Source organism: Stenella coeruleoalba (assembly GCF_951394435.1).
Source record: "Stenella coeruleoalba genome assembly, chromosome: 1".
Taxonomy (NCBI): Eukaryota; Metazoa; Chordata; class Mammalia; order Artiodactyla; family Delphinidae; genus Stenella; species Stenella coeruleoalba.
In genome coordinates, this window is record NC_137169.1 from 127,297,324 (window position 1) to 127,313,287 (window position 15,964).

General features: G+C 37.0%; 1 protein-coding gene across 4 annotated transcripts in view; it reads right to left on the reverse strand.

Annotated features, from left to right (window-relative positions):
• Nucleotides 1–207: 207 nt before the first annotated feature.
• Nucleotides 208–15,964, reverse strand: part of PTPRC (protein tyrosine phosphatase receptor type C) — a 123,114-nt gene continuing 107,357 nt past the window's right edge. For all 4 annotated transcript variants that reach the window (XM_079918165.1, XM_079918164.1, XM_079918163.1 and 1 more), the window contains 10 exons: nucleotides 14,890–15,047; nucleotides 14,541–14,676; nucleotides 12,506–12,655; nucleotides 9,359–9,449; nucleotides 7,998–8,131; nucleotides 6,798–6,932; nucleotides 5,067–5,189; nucleotides 4,668–4,843; nucleotides 3,018–3,153; nucleotides 208–1,283 (listed from right to left, as the gene is read on the reverse strand). In XM_079918165.1, coding sequence (XP_079774291.1) covers nucleotides 1,008–1,283; nucleotides 3,018–3,153; nucleotides 4,668–4,843; nucleotides 5,067–5,189; nucleotides 6,798–6,932; nucleotides 7,998–8,131; nucleotides 9,359–9,449; nucleotides 12,506–12,655; nucleotides 14,541–14,676; nucleotides 14,890–15,047 — 1,515 coding nt within the window. In that variant the 3' untranslated portion in view covers nucleotides 208–1,007. The remainder of the gene's footprint in view (nucleotides 1,284–3,017; nucleotides 3,154–4,667; nucleotides 4,844–5,066; nucleotides 5,190–6,797; nucleotides 6,933–7,997; nucleotides 8,132–9,358; nucleotides 9,450–12,505; nucleotides 12,656–14,540; nucleotides 14,677–14,889; nucleotides 15,048–15,964) is intronic.

Here is a 15,964-nt window from a genome sequence, read left to right on the forward strand (position 1 = left end):
TTACCATGAAAAATATTCATATGCAATATTATATATCTCATATCAATGTCTTATTCCATAAAAATAGCTATGTTAGGCTTTGTATGTAAATATTTAGAACAACTACATTTGCATGACTCCATTTTTGTCCTAAGGATTGAATGCAGATTGCATTTGTTTAAAGATGTTTATTTAAGTTCAATTGTAACAAACATATAATTTTGGGTCAAAAGTATCAAGCAATGAATTTCACATATTATACAGAGAACAATCCATGTTGCAAAATCGTAAACACCATATGAAGATGACAAGATAGGTTTTCCTGAAATTTTAAATTAGATTAAATAAGCTTGAGATATTGTACTAAATGCTAGCATATAGAATATAAGATTTCCAAATGTTAATTTAGTTAACTTTCTTATAGTAACTATACACACCTACTATTTTATGTCTATTTCTAGAGGTAACATAGTAAATTATAAGATATATTTCAGTAGAACAAGGAGGCCATCTTGAGGTCATTCTAGAAATGTACATGTTATTCTTACACAGAGCTCACACACAATTTATGATTTAAAAAAATACAACCTTTGAGCAAAGTTAATATTTTCCGTATAAAATGTTGTTTCTTAAAAAAAAAATAAAAAACCAAAAAAGCAAAGTTTCTCAAGAGCATTTAGATTTACTTGAAATCATCCTCTCTCTCTCTCTCTCTCTCTTTCTCTGCCTCTTTGTTTCTGCCTGTCTGCCTCTCACACACACGCACACGCACACACACACACACAGACTACAAAGAAGTTGTTTTTTGCTGAATGATGGATAAAATTTAAAATAAGTATAAGACTGTACAAAATGCTTCAACTAAACTGTCTTAAATATTTTTCTACAGTTGTAAAATAGAAACTTCCCACAAATATTTGTCCATGCCCTTCATTAATCCATTGTATATCTATTTTGCCTTTCTAGTTCTAGAAAAATAGAAATAACATTTAATGTGAGGTTTTGGGTTGCCCCATGTTTGCCTTTTCCTATGCACTTTGAGTTAAAACTGGACTCGCTGGACCATTGGCAGAATGTTCTGGCCCCTCAGGGCCATTTGTGGGTTTAGAACTTTCATCCTCTTTGTTTCCTTCAGGAGTCTTATCCAGGGCACCAGGTGGACTCACACAGTTAGCATCCTGCTTCGCTTTGTCCACTTCATTATCAAATTCAATTTTATCTTCTTGTTGGTTGTTTTTCTTCACCTGCCCATTCTGGGCAGGGTAGATGCTAGCAATGACGTCATACAGGAATTGATATTGCTCCTAATAAAGGGAAGAAGGAAGGAATTACATAAAAGAGGTTTATGTCATTATTTTTACATCAGATGAAAATTAGCAGGACTTAATCATTTACTTGGGGAAGACCTGGGTATCAGAAAACAATTCTCATGTGTTTTCATAAAAAAGAACATTTTAAATGGTTCACCCTCCTTACAGTTCTAAAGGACTGACGGCAGGGCAATCTTCAGAATTTGCCTTGTAGCCACACCAGACTGGTGTTCGGCCCCCTTGCAGGCCGTGTGGGGTGTCTCATTCCTAAGCTTTTGCAAAGGAAGCCATTTTTGGTGGCCACCCTCTTGGTTCATGCCTACATATCATTTAGCATCAGATCAGGGGTCACCTGCTTCAGGAAGCCAATGTGATCCCCTTGGGTTAAATTCAGTGCCCTCATTCATATTCTCTAATAATTTCTCTGTCATTTCACTTACTACATTGTTTAATAAATGTCTGCCTTTTCCTCACACTAAACAATGAGTCTCTTAATGGCAAAACACGTAGCAGGCACTCAATATACTTTTAACATCAATACATGTAAGCTCAAGGTCATACATAAGTAAAAGCTGCCTATATTTGAGTGAGTAGTTAAGTTTACTTTGTTACTAATTCCCAGACCATCATCTGTGGTCACTACCACTTACAGAGGACACAGCTTAGATTGATTATGACAATGCTCACTCATTATCCTCTCTGTATCCACACCTCTTTGCAAGGTGACTTTGCAGGCCCTTTGGACAAAGGTTGGGTCTATGACCCCATGCCCTACACCTGAGCTGGCCTTGTGACTTGTTCAGATAATAAAATGCAGAGGAAGGCATGTTCCAGTCCCAAGCCTGGGATCCAAGGGGTCTCACTCTGCCCCTATGAACCCTGCTGCCTTTATGGGAATGTGTCAGGCTAGGCTTCTGGATGAGGAGAGACAGGGGATCCACTCATCCTTATCGCCACAGCTAAATGCCAGCCAACTCCCAGCCTAGTGGCAGTCAAGGTCCTTTTGGACAAAGTCAAGTCGCAGTGGACACATCAGCGACAACACACATATCCGTGAGCCTGGTCCAGGTTGGCTAAGCCTAATGTGATCAGCAGAAATCTTCAGCTGATCAAACATATTATTGAATTATAATAAACGTTATTTTTTTTTTTCAGTTTCTAAATTTTGGGGTGGTTTGCTACACAGCAACCCAAATGGATACAGGATTAAAGGTGGGGAAACTGAGGGAATCCATGAGCTTTTAAAAACATGTTCTTCAAGAACCACCACCACAAAGTGTTGGCAAACTCCAATTAGGTCTCTTATTTATACTAATAATAATTCAATGTGAATGATCATGTAAAATGGAATTTAAAAGAGAAGACTAGAAAAGTAAATAGAAAAGAAGTAATGGAAAGGAGAGGATCAGAAGAGGGGGAGGGGAGGGAAGGGAAGGAGAGAGAAGAAATCGTCACAATACAAATGCAAAACATGTTAAAAGCAATGATGACAGGGCTTCCCTGGTGGCGCAGTGGTTGAGAGTCCGCCTGCCAATGCAGGCGACACGGGTTCGCGCCCCGGTCCGGGAAGATCCCACATGCCGCGGAGCGGCTGGGCCCGTGAGCCATGGCCTCTGAGACTGTGCGTCCGGAGCCTGTGCTCCACAACGGGAGAGGCCACAACAGTGAGAGGCCCGCGTACAGCAAAAAAAAAAAAAAAAAAAAAAAGCAATGATGAGGTATACTTACAAATGTGGGAACCATTCCCGGCCTAGCTTTGCGTAGAGATTTTACTGCTTGAAAAACATCTATCACTTCTTCTGTTTCTGCACTTTCCAAGAGATTTAACAAAGCACAAAATATTCCTGTTTGCTGAGATCCATCTCTAAAATAGAAAGAAATAGATTTTAAAAAAATTCTACATTATATGGAGAAAGTGACATTGGAATAAAAATTGAAAGAGAGAGACAAGAATACATGCTTCCACTTCATGTTTACTGTAATTATTTTATTCCAATATCTTAAGAGCAAAGCTTTTCTGCTAAGTACATGTTTTATGCAAACTTTTTCAATTTGGGAATATAATAGTCATTTAGTTTAAAAAAAATTTGTCATAAGCTTTAAAAATATACTTTCTTCTATTAGTACTTTACCAATTATAATGCACTTTAATTTACATCTGAAGTTGTTAAGACAAATATCATAATATCCGCCAGACAGATGAGGATACTGAGATTTAGGGAAAATAAAGTCAGGGCTAGAAACTGATGAAACCAGAAATACTGGACCTGATATTTTGTAAATTACTAAACCACATGCTTTTTCTCCTCTCTTCTGCCTCTCCAGTGCTTTTTACAAATGTTAACACTTCTGCACCAATAGAAAAATGATACCTAGTGAAGTTATTTATTAAAAAGAGGGCAACCAGATTACTTACAAAACTGTGAGAGGTATGTTAGATTATAATAAAAATTCAAGTTAAAGAATATGTTAATAGCAGAACTTTATTTATTGTACATAACAAGGAACATATAGTAGGTATTCAGCCATTCCCTAAGAAACACATACAGTTTTAAAGCCTAAACTTCCCGTCTTATTTTTCTTTCCATGTAAGTTTTACCTTTGAAAACTCAAATAAATGCCAAAAAGTAATATCTGTCTAAGGTCCTGATTATAGCATATACAATTCTAATAATAATAATGAAGGTTCTCAAAAATTCTAAAAGCCCTTTGCTAGATTTACATTTCTCATTTTACTTTACTATTTTTCATTTCTAATTTACTTTACCATTTTTTATGCAAATATTTTATATCACACACCCTTCTTTCAATATCTCTTATTTAAGGTGGATATCTATCACAGATGAAAGTAAGGGTCTGCATAACAGAAGTTAATCAAATCAAGTATTATTATGGATATTATTAAAATCTTTGCCTTTGGGGTCCATTTAGAGAGTCAGGTGATGGGTTTCAAATCGAAGCTGCTAAACATTGAGATTTCAGTTTAATAAATAGCTTAAGATATGTTTATTGGAGGCAAAGCATTCAGTCTTCTGGATTTTACTGACGCCTAATAGCGTGGCTCAATGCACTTAGGCAGAAATAAAATGCAACATCCATCCATCCGTCTGTCCTTGCATCCTTCCATTCATTCAGGACATGTGACATTTCAGGTTCACAGCCTAACAACATTGCACTAAAATATAATTATTTCTGCTGTATTTCTATAATAGTTATGCTGTGGGAGCACATGGGAGAGAGTGCCCCACTCCCTAAGAGGCTTCCACTGCAGTCATGCATTTTTATCTGTTAGGAGAAATAGAATTTAACAGAAGGTGCAAACCAAGAGGTCAAGAAGGATGCTGATTTTTAGAGCACATCCCATCAAATCCCACCCACCTGCAGTGAATGAGGAGAGGCACGTTCCTGTGAAACTTATTCCCTTCAGTGGAATTCTTGGGAAGTTTCTGTTTGAGATTCTGAATCATTAAGATTAAGTCTTTGGGCTCCACGGGCAGCTCTTCCCCATTCCAGTTATTGAATTGGTACTGGAACACGGTTCGTGGATCTTTCCTCTAAAACCAGAAGGGAAGGGAACATAAACTCGAGTGAAGCTCAGCCCATCTGTTAAGTTGATAGTCATGTTTTCCTCACAGTTACTTTCATTTAAATCATTTAAAATTTTTATTCTGAGAACATTATAGAGAGAGTTACTTTGTGTTCATAGAATGGTTTATATTAGTTTTTCAACCAGATCAATTACCCCAAAGATACATACTCCTGAAATTGTTTGTATACCTTGGAATGTCTCAGTTCAAATGCACGGATGGTATAGGCTGAAGATTTATTGGCGTCCTTCATATGAACTTCTATGTCTCCATATGTTTGCTTTCCTTCCTCCCAGTACTGAGAACAGGCTTCCTAGAGAAGAAAGAACATGATTCAACATCATCTGCCCAAGGGTTCTGTTTGTTTTTAAATGCACTCAGAGTACCTCTCTCTGTCTTTGCTCTATCCCTGTCCTCTTTCTCTTTTCTTCCCTCTGTTCTATTAAATTTGAAATTACAACTTGTGCTCTAAAATTGAATCTTAATCATAAAGATCTAAAATCTATTTGAAGTATGTTGGACATCCATTCAACAAATACATGGTGTTGCCTTGTGCAAATCAAGGGAACCTAGGGATAGCCGAGGTGGCCAGGACACCACAGGAACGGCTCTGCCGTCCCTGGTGTAGATCTCAGATTTGTTTTTCCCTTCCTTCCATGCCCTCACCATCACCTTTTCAAAATGGATGGATTGACCTGACGTTGTTCATGACCCCTGAAATAACTTAAGTCTCTCTGTTCCTCCAGGGGTCCTTGGAGAAGGAGGTTACACCTCTAGGAGCTTTGTCTCTATCTTGTCTATATCAGTTGATTGAATATCCAAGGAAATGGTCAGATTGAAGAACAGGTAGATCACAAAGGTATTTCCTCCTTCCTCAAATGGTTTCCCACCAACTACAGTCCCACAGTTGCTGACCATGATAGGTATTCCTGCCCACGCTCCCGTTCCATTTCCTGATTTTCCCAATTTAGATGAAGGAAAAGATTGCTAGAATTCCACATTGAAAATCTGAACCTAGATTTCTTTGTTAAAAAAGAAAAAACAGAAAGATTAAAAAAAAACAATTTTCTATGTACAAGGGTACATAGGGAAAAGAGAGAGAGAAAAAGAAGGCATATAGTATAATGCGTACTTATGAAAATATTTATTAAATAAGCTTTAACATATGTCAGATAATGTGTTAGGTGCTAAAACTAAGATGTACTGCCAGGTAAATTTTGATAACTTGAGGTATTCGGAAAGGCTCAAATACATGTAACAGACATTAGGCAGAAGATCAAATTAGATCTCAGGTTCACCTCCAACTATAGAATTGTATGACAATAAATATTACATGGATATAAAGAAGACAGGATTTAGAAACATTTTCCAGAGTTTTATCGTTCTAGAAGAATGGGATCAAAATGGGAAGAGAAGGCACATTTAGGTACATGGAATGTCAGAAAATCAAGTCAATGATGAGAACACAAATGATGTGTTAAGATTCAGTCAGTAAATCTACTTGCCCAAGGTGGAAAGTATGGAAAACATAAACATATGAGGAAAATGGAAAGATACATAGGGCTCGATTATTGAGGGTCATAAATATCAGACTGAGGAGTTTGGTTTCTATCCTGATAAAAAAAAAAGGAAAAGGTGACCGTTTGTTGTTTTTAGCAGAAGGTGGCACTGGGATTGCTGTGCCTTATATGATCTGTGAGCAGTAGGCAAGGCTGGTGAGGGGCAAACAGGAGAGAGGGTCAGAACCCGAATGCAAAACTTTGGAGGCCAGCGCTCAGATGGAAAACGGGGAGAATGAACAAATGGAATTGTGTGACAGAGGGATCAAAAGGACTCAGGTATAGCAATCAAGTAAGTAATCCAAGAATGAAGAATCAGATTTTAGGACAGAAAGACTTAAAAGCTTCTTAAAAGTACAAACCTGGTCTCCATTCTTTAGCTCTGTCAGCATAACAATCACCTTGACTTTTCTTTGGAATATCATTTGCCAAAAGTCACCAATGGTCTCTTTCAGTGGTCCCTGAGCTGCAATCATCACTTCAGGTTTCCAATAACTCTTTAAAAAAATTAAAGGTGAGACTTAGTTACTAGTGCTGGAGAGCGAACAGTGCATGTTCAAAATAACCATTTGAAAGTACAGTCACTTAATTTGATATCAATGCTGTTACCTAATATTAAGATGCTTAGGTCCAATCCTGTGATAAACCATAGTGGAAAAGCATATAAAAAAGATTATATATATATCTGAATCACTTTGCTGTACAGCAGAAATTAACATGACATGGTAAAGCAACTATACTTTAATTTTTAAAAAGTGAAAAAAAAAAGATTCTTAGGTCCAAAAAACAATGTGATATATATATATAAGATATTTACTTAGTTAATGATAATACCTGACTAATAGTGTGAAATCAAGTTTAGAAGATATTATTTTAGGAAACTAACAATTTTTCCTTCCCAAAATACCATTTTTTCTACTGGAAAGCTTAATGTGATGGTAAAAAGAAAAAAAAGCATAAGCATTTCAAGTTATCTCCATCATGTCTCTAATTTATGTTTATATATTCTGTATCTTATAATTAATATTCTATGAATACATATCAATATTTTAAGAAAACTGGGAAAAGAAATAAATTCAACTTAGTGTACATGCAAAAAATATTTACTGAATTACTAAAAGTTCCTTGTTTGAATTCTCAGTGTATCCAAACAAAAGGTATGTGACACAGACTCATTTAAATATTCAGAAAATCGGAATGAAAAGCCATAAAAATATGCAAATTTAGGTTTGCTTACAATTTGGGTATATGAGTAAGTATAAACATTTTCAAATACTTGCTTTTGCTGAAATGTCATTATTTTTCAAATTATATAATAGTCATGTTTGTCATAAACTGTAACTAATAGCATTGTTTTGTTCTGTATCGACTCATTAGGTTTTAACATCTGAGTGTTGCAATAAGTTAAGATATAGCATTAAAAGTGGAAACTCTCACGTCAATCAATACATAGTTATGGTCAAGCTCATCATTCTTTTATAGAATCACTTAATGCATGGCCATAATAACATACATATATTTTTTAGAGTCGGACCTTGGGTTTTGGAAGCATAAGGACCTACCATTACAAAGGAGGCATTGATGTATTTGCTCATCTCTTCCGAGTCACTGTCATCGTCAGAGGACTCATCTGAGTCATGCTCACTCTCCTTGCTCATCTCCAGTTCATGTTTAAGTGTCACTCTGTTAAAGTCATCTACGCAAAACAAAGTAGCAGTCAGTCTTCCTTTAAAGGCCCCTAATCTCTGCTTGATCATCATGTGGAAATAAGAAAGTCACTTAGAAGTGACAGATTACATGATGTACATGTATTGATCTACAAGGAATGAGATCCTGCTCCATTTTTATCGATTAACACATTATTTTTTAAAAGTCTAATAGAAAGAAGATCCCAAGAAAGTTCCAGGAAAAAATATAGACCATAACTCTATGTCATAATGTTCCATACGATTATGCAATCGTTGATATATATACTTTAGTTTTCCATGGAATATCATCATGCTGATGGATAAAAGTTTTAAAAATACATATATGTTAATAAAATACATAGCTTAAGTAAAAACCTGATTTCTCAATTATATCATATTAACATTCAATTAACAATCTTAATTCAATGGGTATCTCAGATAATTTTTTCAACAAGAAAAGTATTTAGTCCATAATTTCTCACTGTTTCTCAATTTCATTTATAATAACCTGATCAAATGATCTGATTAGTTACAGCACCATCAATTCCATATTTTAAACTATATTCATAAGGACCTCTTCAGTAATTAACTAGGTCAGCCATGCATTGATCCGATTTATTTGGTTGTCCAGCTTAGTACCTTGGGTTATATTTTCTCCGTGCTAGTTTTAGTGTAGGCAACTGAATAAAATTATAGTTGTGCCAGGTGTGGTCCTATCAATATACTTAAGTAGCAAAATTCAAGTCTTGACAATGATGCTTATTTTGGTCTGTTAAATTTGATGATTTATAGTATATTTCCCATCTACTTTTAACCTCCTTGGTGTAAGGAAGGGATAAACAGAAAACATAAAGGGAACAAAAGGATGTAATTTTGCTATTTGGCTATTACCCTGGAGTAAATAACTGCAATAAACTGAAGATGAGAGAAAACTGGTAAAGAGGACTTGGCTTTTTTCCCCCAGCTTCAGAGGTTACATCTTTCTGAAAACCCATTTCTGAACTAATTGGTACAAAGAAAACATGAAATATTGTCTGTCCTCCAAAGTCCATTGTAAATGTTTGGGGTTCAATGTATTTGCTACAACTAAAATTCAAATAGCCTATAACTATTCTCTACTGTCAAGCAAATGTTGAAAACGTGCTTCCAAAAGGTTTGTGTGTGTGTCTCACATTAAACAAATTCAAAAGAGAGCTTCACTTTATCTGATACAAAAAATAAAATAAGCTGCATACATGGAATGACGTTAGAATTCCTGTTTTTACTCTTATTTTCTTCTTGATTCCCAATGTGCTGCGTCCTCCAGCTCCTATATGAAGGAAGTCTCTGAGGGAAAAAAAAGAAAACAGAACGGAAACTCCTTTAAAAATTTATGTATTGGCTTAGTTTATTATTGTAGCGTAAGATGCTCCCTAAGAAAAGAATTTCACCAGGTTTTGTGAAATTTGCATACGTTCCCTAAGGGCACAATTTTTAAGTTTGCCTCTGAATTTTTCTTTATAATGGCTCAGGTATTAGTACTTTGACATGGCGAATTTGAACATATACAGTTATATAACAGAATATGTTTCCTGGTTAAGAGGTGCTGGATAGCAAAATAGTATGGTTTATTCTTGTATAAGTTGAAAGCATCGCATAGATGTTGATTATTCTCCATATTGCAAAAGCAATGGTAAATTATTTTAAATGATCCAAAGTAAATTCTCCAGATGAAGCATTTGCCGAAGACTAGGCTCACGCAAATAATCAATACCTCATTTCTTTAAACCCTCCAGACTCTTTCCCCTCTCCCTCGCGATAGCTAATCAATCAATCAGTCGGCAAGACCTATCATTTCTCCGGGTGGAGCTCTCAAATCCTTCCGCTTTTCTCTCTTCCTACTTAGTCCAATCTGCTTTCACTTCTTACTTGAAAACATCAGCAGTTTTTTCACTGGCTTCTTTATCTTCAATCTCACTTGCTCTAATCCTTCTAAAACACAAAACAGAGCAGGTCCCCCCTCAGGTTTTTGGCAGCTTCCCATCTTTGTTAGGAAGGATTCAGCATCTGTACAGCACAGAAAGCCTGTCAGGAGATGCCCTTGACTGTCTCTGTAGCCTCACCTCTTGCTGGGACCCCCTGCACTGCAGCCAAACCTACTTCCCCCAGTCTTGGAAGGGGCTAAGCTGTCCTTTAACTCTTAGAAGATTCTCAGGTGTGTTTTCTACCTGGACTATCCTTGTCCCTTTTTCTCACTCTGCTAACCTCTACTCGCCCTTTAGATATCTGTTTACAGGTCAATCTCTACCGGAAGATCTCCCTGCCTGCAGCCTTTTCTTCCCAATAAATAACTTAAATAAATATTTGTCAAGTGGATGAATAACCTAAACTGAGAGAACTCATCATACAAAGTTCAGGAAGATTATACACACACATTATACACATATATGTTTGTGTATACATAGGTATGTGTGAATATGTATTATATATAAATGTTTCGAAAACTATGGTGCCTTTTTTCAAACTAAATATGGAACCTTGTTTCAAATCACACTCCAGCCTCTTCATTTCTTAACCTCTTCACCTCCTATAATATTTCTCCTTTCTTCAGCCATCCACATTCCCCACTCCACTTTTGTAGGTAGGTTTCATTCCAAAGATTGCATCACTTTAAAAGTTATGACTTCAACCATCCTTCCTATGGAAAATTACCTCTATTCTTCCCAGTCATTTATTTTAGTACCTCCAATCCAGCAATCTGCAATCCTATCAAAACCTTTATCATATTGTTTTTACTCCTTTCTTTTTTTCCCTCATGTCTTTCTGTGGCCAATATGCTCTTTATTATCCACACTGTATCATTCATTTGCAAACACCCTTAGTGCCTTTGCCTCCCAACTTTCAATTATTCACTTTAAAAAATTCTAGATGGGTTTAACCCAACTATACACAGCTCTAACCCCAATGTTACTGTAGGAAACAAAAACAAAACAAAACAAAAAACCGACTGGCTCTCTTTAATTTCATGACCATAAATTTCAAATGATCCGATAATTCTGGCACCCGTACCACCTTTGCCTGGGAGATTGCTTTCCTACTTTGATAGAACTATTTCATATGCTTTTCTCTTTCTCAAGCATAAGCCCTTCTTTGCCCTACTCACTTCTGTCCCCCTAAACGCCCAACCAATGATCTTACTTCGTATTCTCTTGAGAAAAATAAGGCAATTAGACAAGAACTGCCTCAACTTCCCGTCACTAATCTACCAACCAACCTCCATCTCTACCCTCATTTTCTGTCTCCCTTTCTGCTTAGATGGAATAATTTCACTGTTTCTATGAGGGCTGTGATCACCACCTGTCTGGATCACACCCACTCCCCATGTCCACATACAAATCACTTTGATTCTTGTGCCTAGAATTGTACTCAGTACAGAGCACAGACTCAATCATATTTGTTCAGCCAAAGAATTTACCCTTTTTTTTAAGTGACTTTACATATGAATGTTTACATTAAATGTATAAGTGTTTTAAACAGTGTCTATCTATATGCAGTATAGTGGGGTTAATGTATCAGAGGTGGTCAATTTATCAGCTAAAAGGGCAAGAATAAGAAAACACCCCTCTATCGAAGACCATGCCGGTAGCCTACTAGCTGTTCCACCACGGTGATTATCTCAAGCCCCACTCCCACCCCAGCCCCACTCTGATCCAAAACATTCAACGATTCTGCATCTGATTAAAAGCACATTCCTGGTCTTGCTGTGAAACTCTCTGAATTGACCAGTTTGGTAGTTTACGGAAAGATTCAATAAACTGAAAATCATAGGTGAAAGAGAGAAGTTACAAAACATTTTTTTGACAACTGAGCAATTTGGAGATAGCTCTGCCAACTCTCTGAAATCACAGTGAGCTACATCCTAGGTTAGTGTTCAGAGTAACTGCCTGATAAATAGGTTAGGACACACATATTTATCCTTTAGTTTCTGTCTACCAGCTCCAGCCAGTTCATGTTCCTAAGTAGTCATAAACTCCTCTAACTATTTCCTTTACACACCAAAACCAGATGTAGTTTTTAAAGGTGAGATGCTACATTGCCTTTGGCGGGCCAATTTTGTGGCCATATGCTATTATTCTGACACTTTATTTTATACCAGCTTAATGAAAAATGGTTAAAATGTTGGCTGTAGAATCAGATTTCTTGGTTTAAACAAGTTTCCTATGGAATAGCTGTGTGCTTTCAGGCATTTCTCTTAAACTCTGCGTGTCTTTGTTCTCTCATCTGTGCTCCATTTCATGGCAAAGCCCAAATACAAGAACTATGTCAAGTACATAGGCCAGCACTGGAAAAGAGACAGAGGTTCAAGTTATCTGTAATGGTGCTCTTGTTCTCACTATTGTTACCTGGAATTCAGCCTCCAGTGGGGAAGGCTCACTGGGTGGATCTCTTTTCTTCATGTTAGACAGATATGGATGTAACTCAGACAAGCTCACTTCTGTTTCCCCAAACTGATTGTATTCCACCAAGGCCTGATGGATCAAGATGTACTGTGCCTATAATTTCAGGGAAGAATATAGATAATTAATTGATAACTTAAAGTCCTATCAATCACATTTAAATAAATTCTACATTCCCATAATTTTGCTCATATGGAGACAATGTATGGAGAAGAAAACTGATATCTGTAACATTTAAATAATCTGGAAGTTAGCTCTCATGGTTCTATGGGATATAAGCAAATTCCATCCCAGATTTTTTTTTTCCAGAAAAAACAAAATAGCTTGGTAAATAGATGAGGCATCTACAAGGTAGGGCATAACTTATATCTCATTCCTAACAGTTAAAAAACATTATCTGTTACTTCCTTCTGTGACTAGTATTGAGTCAGTAAGTTAAATTACTAATATATAAAACTATAATAAGTTTCACACTATATCTGAGAAAGAAAAAAGCAGGTTGATATTCCATAGAACATATTTTTTAAAAGAGTTTCCAAGAAGCTTTTAACAGAGAAAATTATTCTATAAAGTACAATAAGCCAAACCCATATTTAACAACTCCTAACCTTTTATCATATTTGAATCCACCATTTTTAAATAAATGACAAATTTCTGATAAAATTCAAGACTCTTTAACACCACCTCTAGTCCCCTGAGTTTGGCTGTAGCATCCTTCCACTCTATTGTGTTTTTCCACAGGAAATAATTTCTTTTTTTTTCTCGTGTACAATCTGTTTTTATACTTCTACACTAATATCTATGTATTTATAACATTGTACATTTTTGTGTCCTTTCTTAACAATGACATAAATTGAATTGTATACATTTCATCTGGTGACTATATTCACTCATTGTTTTCATCTGAGCATCTACCTACCCAGAGAGCTACAGACCTAGATTATTCCTGTCAATCGCAGCAGAGCATGTGTTTACAAAGGGTCCATATGTCCACATTCTGTTTGCTCATTCCCATATTGATATATATTTAAGGTTTTCTATGTTTTTGTTATTCTAACAATGCTGAACACAATGAACGTTCTTGAACATGTTTCTAGTAGCACACATTTGCAAATGCTTCTCTCGGTTATATACATACATGTAGAATTGCTGGGTCAAATGCAGACAATTTTGATAATAACCATTGCTTACAATTACTGACTACATGCATCTTCCAGGGGCTTGTCTAAGTGCTTACTTGGGTTACCCTTTGTGTGTTAACCCTGTAAGGTAAATACTATCATTATCTCCATTTTACATATGACTTAACTGAGGCACAGGGACATTAAACACTGGTAAAATGGTGCACAGTATTAAGAACAACAAGCACGATTTGAAATTACTACATCTAGTTCCCACTTAACCACTGTACCGTCCTCTTCTTGTCTCCCCAGTTTTAATTTTATGAGATGCTGCCAAACTGGGTTTTGGCATTTAAAAATTTTTCCCAATCTGATATGTGTAAGTGCTATTTCATTATTTTTTATTTTTTATTTTTTATTTTTTTGCGATACGCGGGCCTCTCACTGTTGTGGCCTCTCCCGTTGCGGAGCACAGGCTCCTGATGCGCAGGCTCAGTGGCCATGGCTCACGGGCCCAGCCGCTCCGCGGCATGTGGGATCCTCCTGGACCAGGACATGAACCCATGTCCCCTACATCGGCAGGCGGACTCTCAACCACTGCGCCACCAGGGAAGCCCCTCATTATTTTTTTTAAATACATTTTATAGTCATCCTCCTTCCACAGTACTCTCAGCCACTAATGCAAAATGCTTCTAACTGCAATTGGTGCTTTATTTTTCCAGATATTAAAAGAAAACAATTTTCACCCACTGTTCGAGGTTGAGAAGAATTTGGATTTCCTTTAAGATCTCTACTCCCACCACAAAAAGATTTAAGCCAAAAGGCATAAGTGAGGATAGTGACTGTGGCCTGGAACATACCTCCACCTGAACCATCAGGCACCTCTGTCGCCTTAGCTTGACGACATAGCCATAGACATCCACCTTGCTCTCTGCCTCCAGGCCTTCTAACATGGCATCAATTCCAATATAGGTGCCTGTGCGTCCAACACCAGCACTGACAAAAGAAATGAAAAGGTTGAAGGTATGATCGATCACGGCAGGAAAATGAATGGAAAAGCCAGCAAGGGTGAAGCAGGGAAAACAATGTCAGTTTCTCCTCATAGATTGTTTCTCAAAGTAGCAATTGCCAAAGGGGAGGGTGGCCCTAACACCCCAAGGAGTGAAAATTTGAACAGCCCTTGTGCTTTTGGTGGAGGTGTTTATTTACCTGCAGTGCACCACGACAGGGCCACTGAAGAAGTTGCTGAAAGCGTTCACTCTCCTGCGCAGCTTGAGGAGCAGGTGAGGGTCTTCGGGGACTCCATGGTCTGGCCAGCTGGTGAACTGAATGTGGGTCACTGCTCTCCCAGTTGCTTTTTCTTTTCTCTAGCCAGGGGATAATATTTTTTTTAGATGATTTTTTTCTCAGAGCAAACTATGGGACATAAGTAAGTGGAAGGGAGGAAAAGTACAAAAAACTCCTCGTGCAAGTTGTTTTTCATTCATGATTACATTTTCCTTTCCAATGAATAACTAGGAATTGAGACATCACACAGGACTGGCATGCACCAACCAGTAAGCAATTACTTACCAGGAAGGTAAGTAACATATGGTTAAGTGTAGCTGAAACCACTAGGAACTTTCATGCTGCCAAGCCAAAAACAAACAAACAAAATAAAAACAATAAAACACAAAACAAGGGGATTGGTGGGTGGGTGTGAAAAGATACAAAGTAAAAGCCATTCTCACAGCTGTTTGAAATACTTCTGCTTGGTAGGAAGACAAACAGGATTATTGTCATATGAAGAAAGCTGATTAATTATTTGATTAATGCTATATTTCTCATATTAGAAGTGTCAGCTCGACTGTAGAGAGAGAACTCAGGAGAGTCAGCTCCTGATTACAGCTCATGTTTCTCCCAGTTTCAAGGTAAGCACTAGAAGATACATAATTCATAATTCTCTGACCAAGTATGAAGAAGAACTACCTACATTTAGATAATAGAAGAAACAAACAAACAAACAAACTTGGTTGGTTTTAATTTTCAGATAGGAAATAACTGACTTAATGAAGAATAGTAATGGCAGACTAATCAACATAACCAGAATGGTATTGGCTTCTACATTCTTGGCTTTAGTGCATCATGTCTTTGGCCATGAACCACTGGTGGGATTGTTCCACAGCCTTCCAAGGGCATAGTTGTTAGTAATGCCACAGGGCCTCAGGAGGCCTTGGGAGAAATAGGCAACTGATATTTTTTTCTTTCACAAAATGTATCTGGATCATATGGAAATACAATTTAG